At 37.5% G+C, this 13,652-nt stretch overlaps 1 protein-coding gene across 1 annotated transcript in view; it reads left to right on the forward strand.

Annotated features, from left to right (window-relative positions):
• The first annotated feature begins 6,876 nt into the window (after positions 1-6,876).
• crtac1b (cartilage acidic protein 1b) overlaps positions 6,877-13,652 on the forward strand; it is a 48,359-nt gene continuing 41,583 nt past the window's right edge. The window contains exons 1-3 of the mRNA XM_056272424.1: positions 6,877-6,966; positions 12,392-12,591; positions 13,437-13,633. Of these exons, the coding sequence (XP_056128399.1) occupies positions 6,922-6,966; positions 12,392-12,591; positions 13,437-13,633 (442 nt within the window). The 5' untranslated portion in view covers positions 6,877-6,921. The remainder of the gene's footprint in view (positions 6,967-12,391; positions 12,592-13,436; positions 13,634-13,652) is intronic.

A 13,652-nucleotide genomic window follows, 5' to 3' on the forward strand; every position in this document is an offset into this window, starting at 1 on the left:
GATACTTGAAAAATAGTCTACTTCGTATACTGTCCACCACTGCTTGTGAACAACACAATGTATACTTAAATCACTAAAATCACCATCTGAAAATCAATCGCATCTCATTCAAACAAAACAAATGCATTAATTGCTTTTTAGCACATAGTTTAGTTGCAGCTTACAGTGCACTAATTAACTTAAAAAGCTTTGTCACATTTCCTGGTTTTGACCCAGCGGGACTCATTTAGCCAGTGATTCTTCTGTATAGATTCGGCCTGAAGTGTCATGCATTACGAGAGCCAATGATGATTGTGCGTTTGGGGAGAGCAGGAGACACACGGTGGCATCCATCAGCTGTTTGGTACACTGAAAGCCCATGAGAATCTGCCAAGGACATTGTATTGTGCTGTCAGAAGAAGGTGATGCATGGATTTGCTAAAGGTTAAAACCGAATACTAGATCCAAGCAGGTGCTTTTCTCGTTTCAAATCTCAAATTCATGCTAATTTACAGAGAACAAATCATAATGGAGCAGATAAACCCTGCCGCAGAAAATCAGAACAGCAGTAAAGGACACTTTACACCACAAGCTTGCTTATCAAAAGCAAGGTCAAATGGGGCACATGGGGAAAAGGGTTGTGGCAATGCATGCTACAACCAATCGCTGTGATCTAACTTTGAATTTCATTGGCGATGGGATCACATCAGGTGTCTTCAGAAAGGTAATTGGCTTCGTTCAAGGATGGCTGAGCCATTGTGGATCGTTTCTTGTAGGGGTTGAGAAGTTCTTCTATGAGAGAGAATGGGTCTCGACATGTATGCAGTGCCTGTAGTGACAGATGATGTTGTGCAGGTCAAAGCGTACACTGAAGTGTAGAGCCAACAAATGAACAATGAAATGCAAAGAAAGAAAGTAGCCCTACATCTGGGAGCCTTAATTGAAGTTTAATGAATTGAAAAGCCTTGCTTTGTTCAGGGAACAAGATACTTTAGAATGTTTTACTGTTACCAGTCTTCTCTGTTGTAAGTGATGCTCTTTTTATGTACTGAAATATATTATCATCCACATATGATGTTAGCAGATTTGTGCCAAAAACAAAATCCAGATATTTCATTTAGTATTAAATCCAAACTATTTTCCATTCTCTCTCTGACCCTTAGTGTTAAACACCCTTTAAGACTTAATGTCCCCTTATGAAAAACTGGGATTTTTACTTAAACCATTTGTGCTGAGATTACAGAAATACTGTTATTGACATTAACTTAAAGGCACACTGTGGAACTTTTCAACCTTTATAATATATTACCAAAACCCATTGAGATGGTACATCGACTTACAATAGGTTGAATGACACGTCTGCCGAAGCCTGAAGGTGTCTGTATCGCTTTTACTAGCACTATGTAACTTCGGGTTTCGGGTAGGAACCCGAGCACAAAAAGAACTACAAAATTCGACCGCTTTACGGCATACGTCACTTCCCCCACCACCCCAACTTCCTCAAATTCTAACGTGAGAGCTCAACTCGCGTTTGATTGCCGACGTCTGTATGTTGTCGTCATGGCTGAATCAACCATAGACATAATGGAATCAACAGCTACTCGGAAGAAAGCAAAAATTTTGTCAGAGGAGACCAAAAAAAGAAAAAGGGGGAGTTTAAAATAAACATCGGCATAAAAGTGTATATATAATGTAATATTTACTGCGAATTCGTGTAACAAAACTGATATAAGTCACAACATACTGCCGTATACAAAGGTAAATGTTTTTTTTCCTTTCAGCTCATATATGTTTGTATTTGTGTAAAAGGAAAAACAAACTGAAGACTACAAATAACGGAAATATGTAGTGAGTTATATCAGTTTTGTTACACGATTTCCCGACTACTCGATTTCATCTCCAACCCATTGCAAAGAGATCCTGAAGACGTTAATTGTTTGCTTCAGGTGTGTTTGATTAGGGTTGGAGATGAACTGTGCAGGACAGAGGATCGGCAGGAGCAGGATTGGGCAACCCTTGTCAATGCGACTTACCTGATCAGACATTGTTTTCTGCGTATGCTACTTTTATTCAATTTGTTTTCTTTATAGGATTTATATTATTAATCTTATATTTATGTTATTATTTTGGTCAGTAGTGAATCGATTAACTTTCTCCAACATACAAATCAAATACCGTCTGCACACACATAAAGACACGGGAGGCTGACCGGTTGACTGTTTGTTGACTTTTGCGACAATGCTGCGGCGCTTGTGGGCTCTAGGGGCACTAGACGTGAAAATTACAGGTCGAGCGCACCCTAGTGGCCAAAAATTCCACAGTGTGCCTTTAAAGTGGTTCCTAATGTTTTGCGTGGGACTGTTTGGGGGTCTGTGTCTGAAATAACAAATTCTCTTGAGTAGGTACTTATTTTGAATAAGTAATTACTTCACAAGTTTCTTTTAGTATGAATGTGTGTAGTATGTAGTGTGTAGTGTGTGTATGTAATCTGGACGTACTACATTTGCCATGTTGTTATCATGTGACCTACCAGCGTCAGTTGCGTTGCATCACTGCCATTCACAAATCCTCTCCTGTGGTCTCATGGGATAGTAGTAGGTCATTTTTGCCTGCTTTTTTATTAGTACTGTGAATTATTTTTTTTTCGCCTTCCATATAGTAGGGATTAGGGAAGTATGCAATTTCGGAATCAGGCATAAGGGGCTGTTTACACGACACCATTTTCAACTAAAAACGTAAAAATTTGTATGTGTTTTGGCCGTTCGTTTACATGACAACAGTGTTTTGGGTGCCTGAAAACGTAAACTTTTGAAAATGGGCTTCAAAGGGCAAGTTTTTGAAAACAGTCTCCGTGTGAACAACAAAAACTTGCATCTCTGAAGATGATGACGTCATGCACATGCGTATTACGTGTTTAGTTTATAGTGTTTCATCGTCATCTAATAGCCTGACTACGTCAGACTTCGTACTTCCGCTCAATTTCATTTAGCTTCTGTACTCAGTCTGAGACAGCGGCCTATCTATCCGTTTTCCTCCGGCCTGAAAACAGCCGGGCCAATCAACGAACAGAGGACGTAGTCGCTAAGCGCTGAGTTTAAGATTAGGTCAGGGAAATCGAAAACGACCGCGGATATGGAGACGCGGATGCAATTCGCGTTGTGGAGAATATTCCCGGCATTAGCAAACTGAAGCCCGAACAAGAAGAGTGTGAATTAAACATTTTGAATGGAGGTGATGTTGTGGCCCTACTACCTTTGGGAAAAGTTTAATTTATCAACTATTACCAGAGGTGGGAGTAAGTCACACATGTGCAAGTCACAAGCAAGTCTCAAGTCTTAACCTTCGAGTCTCAAGCAAGTCCAAGTCAATTTTTTATAAAAGCAAGCAAGTCAAGTCAAGTCACTGCCTTATGTCAAGCAAGTCAAGTCAAGTTGTAGCTTGGGTCACAAGTCACTGGCAAGTCATACAAACGTTTGATGATTTCACTGAATTTATATATTAAAATAAGTTAAAACTACATAAGTTGTGGACTATGGTTTTATTTGCAACATATTTTTTTTAAAATATGCATTTGCACATACAGCTGAGTGGTTACTACAATAAAAATCTAAAAAATAAAAAATAAATACAATTTCAAACTACATAGCCTAAAATGTAAATGTAACTGAAATTAGGCCAACATTAAGGCATGAAAAAATAAATATGCCTCAAACATTGCAGAAGACCATTAAAAGGTATTAAACAATTCACAATTCAAATATAACCACCAAATGGCATTCTTCAAACTGGCATCCCCTTTATATAAGTTATATAACAGCCGTTGGCATTTAGCCTATTATGAAGTTAAAACCGCCAATAGGTGGCGCCAAATCACCGTCTTAATGTACGAGTCATAGAAGCAGTCAACTGATTTGTTCAAAATGACAGATTCGTTCTGGAACTAAGCAACTAGGTCACTGAATCACAAATACGCATAACTCTTTCTGTGGCTTGTTTGGAACTATTGTCATTGGAGAAATAGAGCAAAAACAGAAAATATTTGGAATATTATGTCTAAAATGTCACATCACAATATTCACTCTTTGTTTACTGAACTGTTTTATAAAATCATCACATTTGCAATCGCGCCAATAATCTGGAAATATTTTTTTATATATGTTATAATTATGAAAATAACTCATACTAGGGCCATTTTTCCACCACATTTTGAATTTTGGGTGCATATTAATTCTGCTGGCATTTTTTACCACCAACCCCCTGAAGAGAAACATAAACGACAAAACTAACAGTTTTTTCTATATTGTTTTTCGTCATTGGAAAGAACAACATTTTTGGCTTTAAAGCATGATTTAAAAAGAAATGTGGCAAATGTTATACAAAACATACCATCATTAATTATTATCATTTGAATATTGACAACATTAAGCTACATTTGAAAACATAATTGTGTATAAAGAGGCATGCTGTTTTGACCAATATTATTCTCTCTAGATTTAAAGATAGTCAAATTAACTATTACAAACAGGTTAAACAAGCCATAGCTTACTTTTAGACGTGGTGAATGAAGTTCGACTGTTCGAGGTTGTGATGGTCGTCCGATATCCCTTGCCAGTTATTATGCGTACAACAAATCTTCTTGCATGAATATGGTCATTTTCTAGTGTTTATATCCAAAAAGATACGATGCAGGGAGATGTTTTTGTATTTAGCGCGCTCACCGCGATGTAGGCTATTTCTGGGCTTGTGCAGCGTCACGCAATCGCGCAGAATCTGATGACTGACGTCGTTGCTTTCATTTTGTTTATCAATGGATGTTGCGATGATTTGTATAAAAATGTATATCAAGTCATTCTCGAGTCATACAGTTCAAGTCAAGTCAATTCTCAAGTCATTGGATCTCAAGTCAAAGTCAAATTGAGTCATTTTCTTAATTTAGTCAAGCAAGTCTCAAGTCCTTAAATTTGCGACTCGAGTCAAGTCATGTGACTCCAGTCCCCCATCTCTGACTATTACCGATCGTCAGCGAGAAACTGGGGAGCCTTTTGACAGGTCAGTGTCTCCTTTCTTAAATATTGCCATGACATGCTGTAATCTTGCAATTAAGTTGCACCATTTCCGACAGACTTAAGATGAACAAAGAGCTGTGTTTAACAGAACTAATCCTAACTTTGACAGTTGGCTGCAAATATTTTTTTGTTACTCTCTACTGTCAAATATCAGTTTAGAGGCCCTGATTGTACCGTGGATGCGTAGATTAACTTTGCATAATCTGCAAAAGTGGTTTACGCATCATCAAGTGTTTACAGCAGGTTTACAGTGGAAGTTCGATCATAGATTTGAGTTCGATGCATGATGTCTGTGGTTCGATGCGGCTGTGTCGGCGCATAACATACATCATATATAAACTTATCTGATTGGCTTACGGGTTACCAATGATTTTAAACTTCAGACAAGCGCCCCCTAGCGAGAGAGAAAACACTTCTCTATTATGCCATTCCAGACTCTGTCTACGAAGCAAAGTGAAGTAGCAGAGTCTGGTATTACCAGGCTAGTCATCTAATGGCCTGGCAGCAGAATACAGGGGGTTTTATATTATGATTGAAAACCGTTTCTGCTACTTTGGAGTTTTGTAGGTTACCATTTTTGGTGAAGAGTGGAGCCTGTGTGTAGACTGAAGGTAAGTCTTTGCTTGGTTAATTATTTGTTCTTTTATGCAAAATTATATTTTCTATTTCTTGCACTTTCTACCAGTAGAATAGCTGCATTTTTCTAGCATGCTAACAACACAAGCTTGCTAGTATAGAATTTGACACACAAACTGATAGAATTGAAATGATTGTGGGCATTGTATAAAACAAACTTCAAGCTTCAGATCAGATCAATATTTCATGTCTGTGTATTATTTATTTGTATTATTTGCTAGTGCTTATCGCAGAATATCGCCCCTTCAGGGTAAAACAAGTACTGTCCACTCTGCTTTGCATTGAAGTTTATTTAGCGATAATGGCTGTACTGTAATGACAGACTGTACTTTATCCAGTATCTGTCTGTCTGAATATGAGATGATTGGGAATTACTGACATGTGAGCAGTCATAACTTAATATTTGAGATTTCAGAAAATCAGAAATCCAGGGATTTCAGAGCGAGAGGTTTTTCAGCTTTGTCAATAATTAGCTTTTTTGGACTAAGGACTAAGTTTTGAGATCTGTAAAGTGCAGTATGCTTTCAGCTTTCATTGTAAAATTATTTTATTGCAAAATATTAAGAAACATTTGATTTTGATTTAACCCCACTTAAAGATGTATTTTAGCCATAATTGTGAGATTGTACGTTTGAATGTGAGCTTGAGTTTTCTGTCGTGTGGTAAAAGGTTATGCTGGCGAATTTTTTTTAAACAGTAAAAAAAAAAAGAAAAAAAGATTTAGATGGTGGACTTCTGCCCACATCCTAAAGACAGCAGATGAGCCGTTACTTTTCTATAAATGGAATGGATCCATAAAATGTTCTCATAAAATGGTTATATGATCATAAGTCTGGCAATCAGCACTTTAATTAAGAAAATGGCTTTCACATTTAAATAATATGCAAGAAAGCACACAATGTTATTTCTGAAAGTAACAGATTATTTGTGCAATTGTTATTCAAATATACATATATAAATATATTAAACATATTCATTTTCATATTCGTTTCAAATTCCTCTTCTGTGTGTGTCATACCCGTGCTTTTGAATTATTAAGTAGGAAGCCTCAGGTAAGCGTCATTCCGCACGCATAGCTCCGCCCTCCGACGCAGTCATTGGCTGCCTCTTTTAAATATTCACCGCAGGGGCTTGTAATTGGATAGATTCTTACCCAGCTGATTTCAGAAAGCAAATTCTTGGGAAGTTGTGTAAAATCACTAAGACACATACTCAAGGTCCACAGGGAATCTCTTAATCTATGAGGAGGGAAGTCGTTTATGAGCGACGCTGGACTTTTATTCATGTAAGTACCGGTGCTTTCATATCTGCCGCAGCGTCTTTGAAGTTAGAAGCGGCTCCTTTGATCTGATCTTGCACTGCGCATCTAATTAAATGTTCTCAGCCGATCAGATGAGATGTGATAACTGTATGGATAAAGGTTCGGGAGATCGCAAGAGAATGGTCAGTGTCTGGTCGATTTGCTTTTTCATTTTGCTTTGTTGAAGTTACTACTATTTTCACTAGTGCTGCTCATCGGACTTTTTAAACAAATATGAAACAACATCAAAAGAATGTTTTTCATTTGTTTATATCACCATTATTTTTGCTTTGCTTTGCATGTGTACTTTGATAATAATAAGTATTATTAGTTTTAATTTCAAATGTAGGCCTATTTATTTATTTTATTTAATTTTTTTTACAAAACCTCATCATGAAACTTTATTCAATTCAGTAGTTAAGGGCACCTCCATCACTTTCATTTAGACCCAGATTTCTTTTCTTTCTTTTTATCATCAGGGATGACTATGAGAAGCTGTCTATTTTCTCTAAGTTTACTTTAAACCAGTGTCTTGTCGTAAGATGAAAGATGCTTGAGGGTCTGACTGTGCTGGTGTTTGTCGCAGTCCGATCAGAGTCCAGAAATGCATGAATACACACTCAAGATGAGAGTAAAATAGGCTAGAATTTACGAGGTGAAGGTCACAGGCAAAAAATGCAAAGAAAGAGAGTTTATGGTTCCACATTGATAGGTCACAAAAAAAAAAAAAAAAAAAAAAAAAATTCCAAAGACAGTTTATGGTTTCACATTATGCATTTCTATTATATCATTTTAATAATACAAACTTTGATTCAATAGTTGTATGAAACATATCGGGGGAGATTTTCATAAAGATCACAATGCATATCATCTAACATCTCAGCTGTAACCGCAGTAACTGTATTGTGTGATAGCTGCAGTGAGATGGAGCTGATCGCATCATTTCTAGTCAAACTGCCTCTTCGAGATGCAGAGCTGGTGCAAGGACAGATTCACCTCTTCTTGTGGTTCCTCTGCCTGTCTTTCTCTGGATTTATGACCCCGTAGATATGAAGACTTTTTTTTAGTTTGGAACACACCCAGCTCTCACCTCATCCGAGAAGCTTTTACATCATCATTTTACGATGAGAGATGACAGTACATAAGGTTCCCTCAGAGCACTGGTTGGTGTTCCACTGCCCTTATCCAGCCATTCGCAGTGTTAAACACTAAATAAATTACAATAAAATGACATGTTTACTCTGCTTTTACTGTTTCTGCCCTGGCTGTTTTGCACTGAGTTATTAATATGAAAGGGGTAAATAATGCTATAATATAGGACAGGAAAGAAGAACAAAGTGACAACCTCTGCTGAGGCCTTTAATCAGTCTGACTGTACATTCTGTCATCAACGCTCAAATTATCACTGTGCTCAAACCTTTGGTCCGGTAATATGACTAATACAATACTTATTTGGGTGCTTTGATTACAACCGTAATGTAAATTAATTACATGGCTTTGATGTTAGAGTTCAATGGGTTGATTAGAGGAGTTGGGGCATGCATATTTTTTGAAATTGTTACTGCAAACACATACACTCATCTCTCTCCTCTTTGTGTTTCTCACCAGCTTGAGCATGCCATCTCTCTTTCCTTGCCATATACTGCAGAAATGCCGTTGTCTGAATCCAGATTTGGTCTTCCGCTATACTCTGAGAAGTGCATACAAATATGGCCAAATGTAGTGTGTTAATATCAATGATCTTTCCATATTCATTTTTCTCAGGTGTTTTTCCTGTATTTCGATATATTATTAGTGTTGTGTTTTAGGGTAAAAGGAAAAATCCGTAAATTAATGGATTATATCTTGGCAGCACATTACCGGTACCTTTATGTTGTTCTATTGATATTTTTCTTACGGCGTATAATTAACATTATTGTCATTGTTTACTCACCCTTGTGTCATTTCAACCTGTATGGCTGACTTTCCTATACAGTACGTGGAACACCGAAGGAGATCTTTAGTAGAATGTTCGAGCTGCCCTCTTACAATGAAATTGGATAAAGAACCGGACTGTCAAGCTCCAATAAAAGACTTAAAGCCCCATTTTCTATATTCTAAATCTTCTGAAACCGGGAGTGTTTTAGTGCTTCTGTATAATAGCTTTGTGTGAAGAAAAAGCAAATTTTTCATTAATCGGATATTAACCAGCTTGGATATTCTGTAAAAAACTACAAGTTATTTTATTACAAGTTATTACAGAATTTTCACTTTTGGACGGACTTGCCCTTTTACAATTAGTGCTATAAGCAGGGGTGCACATACTGTAACTTTTTTGGTCTGGTTCTCAAGGGAGCACCTGGAGATGCTGTTTGGTACTCAAACTTTACGCGGCACACTTATCCTACACGCTGTCATCGTTTTCTTTTCTCTTGAACATGAGATGATAAAGAAGATGATGATGTTTTTTAAAAATGATTAATATTAAAGGGATAGTTCACCCAAAAATGAAAATTACCCCATGATTTACTCACCTTCAAGCCATCGTAGGTGTATATGACATTCTTCTTTCAGACAAATACAATCGGAGTTCTATATAAAAAAAAATGTCCTGGCTCTTCCAAGCTTTATAATGGCAGTGAATGGCCGTTTATGTTTTGAAGTCCATCAAAGTGCATCCATTCATGATAAAAGTGCTCCCCGCGGTCCTGGGGGGTTAATAAAGGCCTTCTGAAGCAGAGCCATGCGTTCGTTTAAGAAAAATATCCATATTTAAAACTTTATTGACTAAAATAACTAGCTTCCCGTAGACAGCTGTACGCAGCGATTTACGGCGAAAGAGTACTGTTTGACATTACGCATGACGCATTGACGGACGCAGAAGCGCAGAGGATAGAGCAAAACAAAATTCTAGTCACGAATTAGAAGTCTTAAACGAGAATTTTTAAAGAGAAATGCCGGAGGAGCTTGAGTTTGTTGCCCAGCCCTATTTGTTTGAACCGTGAGAGGCATCAAAGCTTACGCTACTCTTATACGTCATACATTGTCAAGTGTTACTCTTTTGGCGTAAGTCAACTTGCGTAGGCCGTCTGCCGGAGGCTAGTTATTTTAGTCGATAATGGTTTAAATATGGATATTTTTCTTACATGAACGCATCGCTTTTATTAACCCCCCAGGGCCGTGTGGATCACTTTTATCATACATAGATGCACTTTTATGGACTTCAAAACAGAAACGGCCATTCACTGCCATTATAAAGCTTGGAAGAGCCAGGAGTTAATATAACTCCGATTGTATTCATCTGAAAGAAGAATGTCATATACACTTAGGATGGCTTGAGGGTGAGTAAATCATGGGGTAATTACATTTTTTTGGGTGAACTATCCCTTTAATGACACAGACAACTGCAGGAATATTAGGCTGCTGTCACTTTAAGATCAAATGTACTGACCGAATATACTGTGTGACACGCATCCGGTTTCTTTCTCAACTGTTCACTTATGACATAAACGAGAGAATACTTGCAGATACAAGTATTTTGACATAATTATGACATAAGTTTACGTGTCTGTTCAAGCGCAAGTAAATGCAAAAGAGGAATCAATTTGGTGTTTGAGCGCGCCTCTCTCTGTCTCTGTCTCTGTCTCTCGGGTGTGGCTGATAACATCACTGATTACATCGTGCGAGTCCCGATTTTTGTCTCTTCTTCCGCGTTTAAAATCGTTTGAATGTGCAAATTGGCAAGACAAAACAAGTCCAAATGATTAACTTTCACTCTATGATGGTTAAACTTAGCAGTTAATCACATGTGTGCCGTGCCGAACCGTGGGGCCTGATAAACACAGATCCGCTGCGATCCATTGCACCCCTAATAAATAATTAACACACATCAACATGATTGCCATCTTACCAGATGGAGAAAAATCCTGTCCTGAGAAAGAGTCCCTGTCCCCAAAAATGTTGGTACTCAAAAGCGTTTTCCTCCACGTTTTCTGCTGCATATCATTTTTTTTTTTACCAGGCATGTGCACCAGTTATGTGCACCCCTGGCTATAAGACCTTGATGTCAATGGCTTTGTTTGCATTCACTTATTTATGTTCACACGTGGAATTTGCTATGTATTCAACGGTGAACAAATGAGCAGTTTTGGGAACAACATATGAACAATGGTCAAGTCAGTTTTACATTGTCTTAAAAGATTCATATACATAAATATATAATAAATTCTATTTTGTATTTTTACATTAGCTATGTAATTAATGTTCTATTTATTATTAAAACCAAGTAAAACATCTCATCGAGTTAGTGTTTTTAAGCACTTTTTTTTTTACATTTATTCCAAAAATAATAACTAAAGGCAGTACAATTTAAACAATATATTTTAATTGTGAGCTGATGTTCAGTTGTTCTTTTTAATAATCAACTTATTTTCGGATCATCAAAGCTCGGTAAACACTGGTCACAAACACGGAGATAAACCTTTAATTTCATCAAGCTGATTTCTCTCTAAAAAAAACCCTGGTCCTGATGTTTTCAGGCCATTTCACATTTGATTTTTTTACGTGAAATTAGCAGTGATATCTAAGTGGGTGAGTTGTTTACTTACTTTTTAATTAGTCTTCCCAATGGCATGATTTTGTTCATTCAGACCGATTCGCAAACACAAACGCGCACAAAAACAAGAGGTTGGAATTACAGCACGAACCAATCATATCAAATCAAAGCACGATGGAGGCATTGCCTCCTCTTACTTGACTTTTCCCCATTCATTCTCAATTACCCCCCAAATGTCAATGGGCTCAGGGGAGGCAAGAGAGCCTCTTACTCCCACTATAACTTTATCTGCTGGCGTCACTGTTGGACAGTGTTACTTTAGAAAAACAAGTGATTTATACACCTTTTAATGTCACATTTTGTATTGTCTGCGTTGTTTTATTTTTGTAATATTTATAATTTTCTCATCCCATGTTTTGAGGAGGCACTCCCTTGCTTCCTTGAAGGAAACGCCCCTGAACATAGATAGACAGAAAGATCAAGTCCTTCTCTGTCACATATGGATTTTGCCGTCCTAAATGTCTGTCTCATGTGCAGTGAAATGGCTTCTACTCTCAGATCTTAATTTGGTCCATTCTGACCTGTCACATGTCTGCAGTTTCTGTATTTATGTCTCTGTCCGGTGAGTGTAATGCTGGGAAGGTAATTGCCTCTTAACACTGTAGAAAGCAATTCAGTCTCCCAAAACTCAATGAAAGTGGAATATCCCGACTGTGTGGCTCAGTTCAGAATGTTTTACAGTTCCTCTCTCTTGAGTGAGTCATAACCCCAATGAAAGAGTTTTTCACAGATCAACAGGTAAGTATGATGGTGATCTTGTCATAGTTTCATTCTAGAGAGTGATTTATTCTTTATACAACTTGATGAATTTCACAGATGACAATGTCGGTGTGGATATTATTACTCACTGTGGGTGTGTCTGGACTGTCCTGGGGTCAGCGGACTGAACCCATGTTTGCCTCAGTAACTCAGAGTGTTTTCCCCCCGGACTATGAGAATAACCCCACGCAGCTCAACTACGGCGTGGCTGTCACTGACGTGGATGGAGACGGAGATCTGGAGATGTTTGTCTCAGGGTGAGTGTTCTGGTCCTCTCGTGATTGTGAAGCGTTTATGACATTACGTTTCTTTAGAGAGAATACTTAATCAGTGTCTAGAAGTTATATGGTCCTTTTGTGCCGTTTGAGTGAACTTACTTTTTGGAATATTGACAGAACAGATACTGGCCAAGAACATTACCTCAGTTTGGGGCTTGAAAGTAATATTTGCTAGGTCTAGGAGAAACAGAAATGTCAAAGCAATTAATTGGGATTATTTGTAAACCATTTGTGAAATGGTTTGGATCTCAGCGGATTTGTGTTGATGAAAATAGATGTAATTGGAGAGTTCAATGTTTTGTTTGAATTGTGCTCAAGACTAAAACGAAGTGCAACTGACAGAATTGTATCTCTAGGGAAACTAGAATTTGTTTTTCCTTCTATTAAATGACAGCCGAGGTTGAATTGTGGGATTGCAGGTCAGTGAAATGCACCAACAAGGATGTGCCTTGTTGGAAACAGGAGACTAAATAAATGGAATATGGTTTTATAGTAATCCTTCAAGGCATGTTTTTCTTTGAGTTGAGTTTTCAGAGAATGTATCTCGAATTAAGTTTACTTTTCCTAGGCCAATGTCATTTTTTCTTGTTTTAAACATAAATCTAACAACAATCAGGCTTGAAGCAAAGAAGAAGGAAAAAAGCCAATGATATATGACATATAATGTTTTTTAGTAATACATTTTAATTTTAAACTATTTATATAGTATTAAATATGTAAACACACACATATAAGACATAACTACTGATTAAGAATTGTTGGCTTCTTTGTTAGTCGGTTTTAAGTATTTAACTTATATGTGTGCTCTACTTTTTTCTCTTTAGGTACAATGGCCCAAATCTGGTGTTAAAGTACGACAAGTTTAAGAAGAGGCTTTTAAACATTGCAGTTGACAACCGCAGTTCTCCATATTATGCACTCAGAGATCGACACGGCAATGCCATCGGAGTGACAGCATGTGACATAGATGGTGATGGCAGGGAGGAAATTTACGTCCTCAACACTAATAATGCCTTCTCAGGTATGAAACGGTTTCATGA

The sequence above is a fragment of the Rhinichthys klamathensis genome, unplaced genomic scaffold, assembly GCF_029890125.1.
Source record: "Rhinichthys klamathensis goyatoka isolate OS25496 unplaced genomic scaffold, OSU_Roscu_1.1 h1tg000338l_1, whole genome shotgun sequence".
NCBI lineage: Eukaryota > Metazoa > Chordata > Actinopteri > Cypriniformes > Leuciscidae > Rhinichthys > Rhinichthys klamathensis.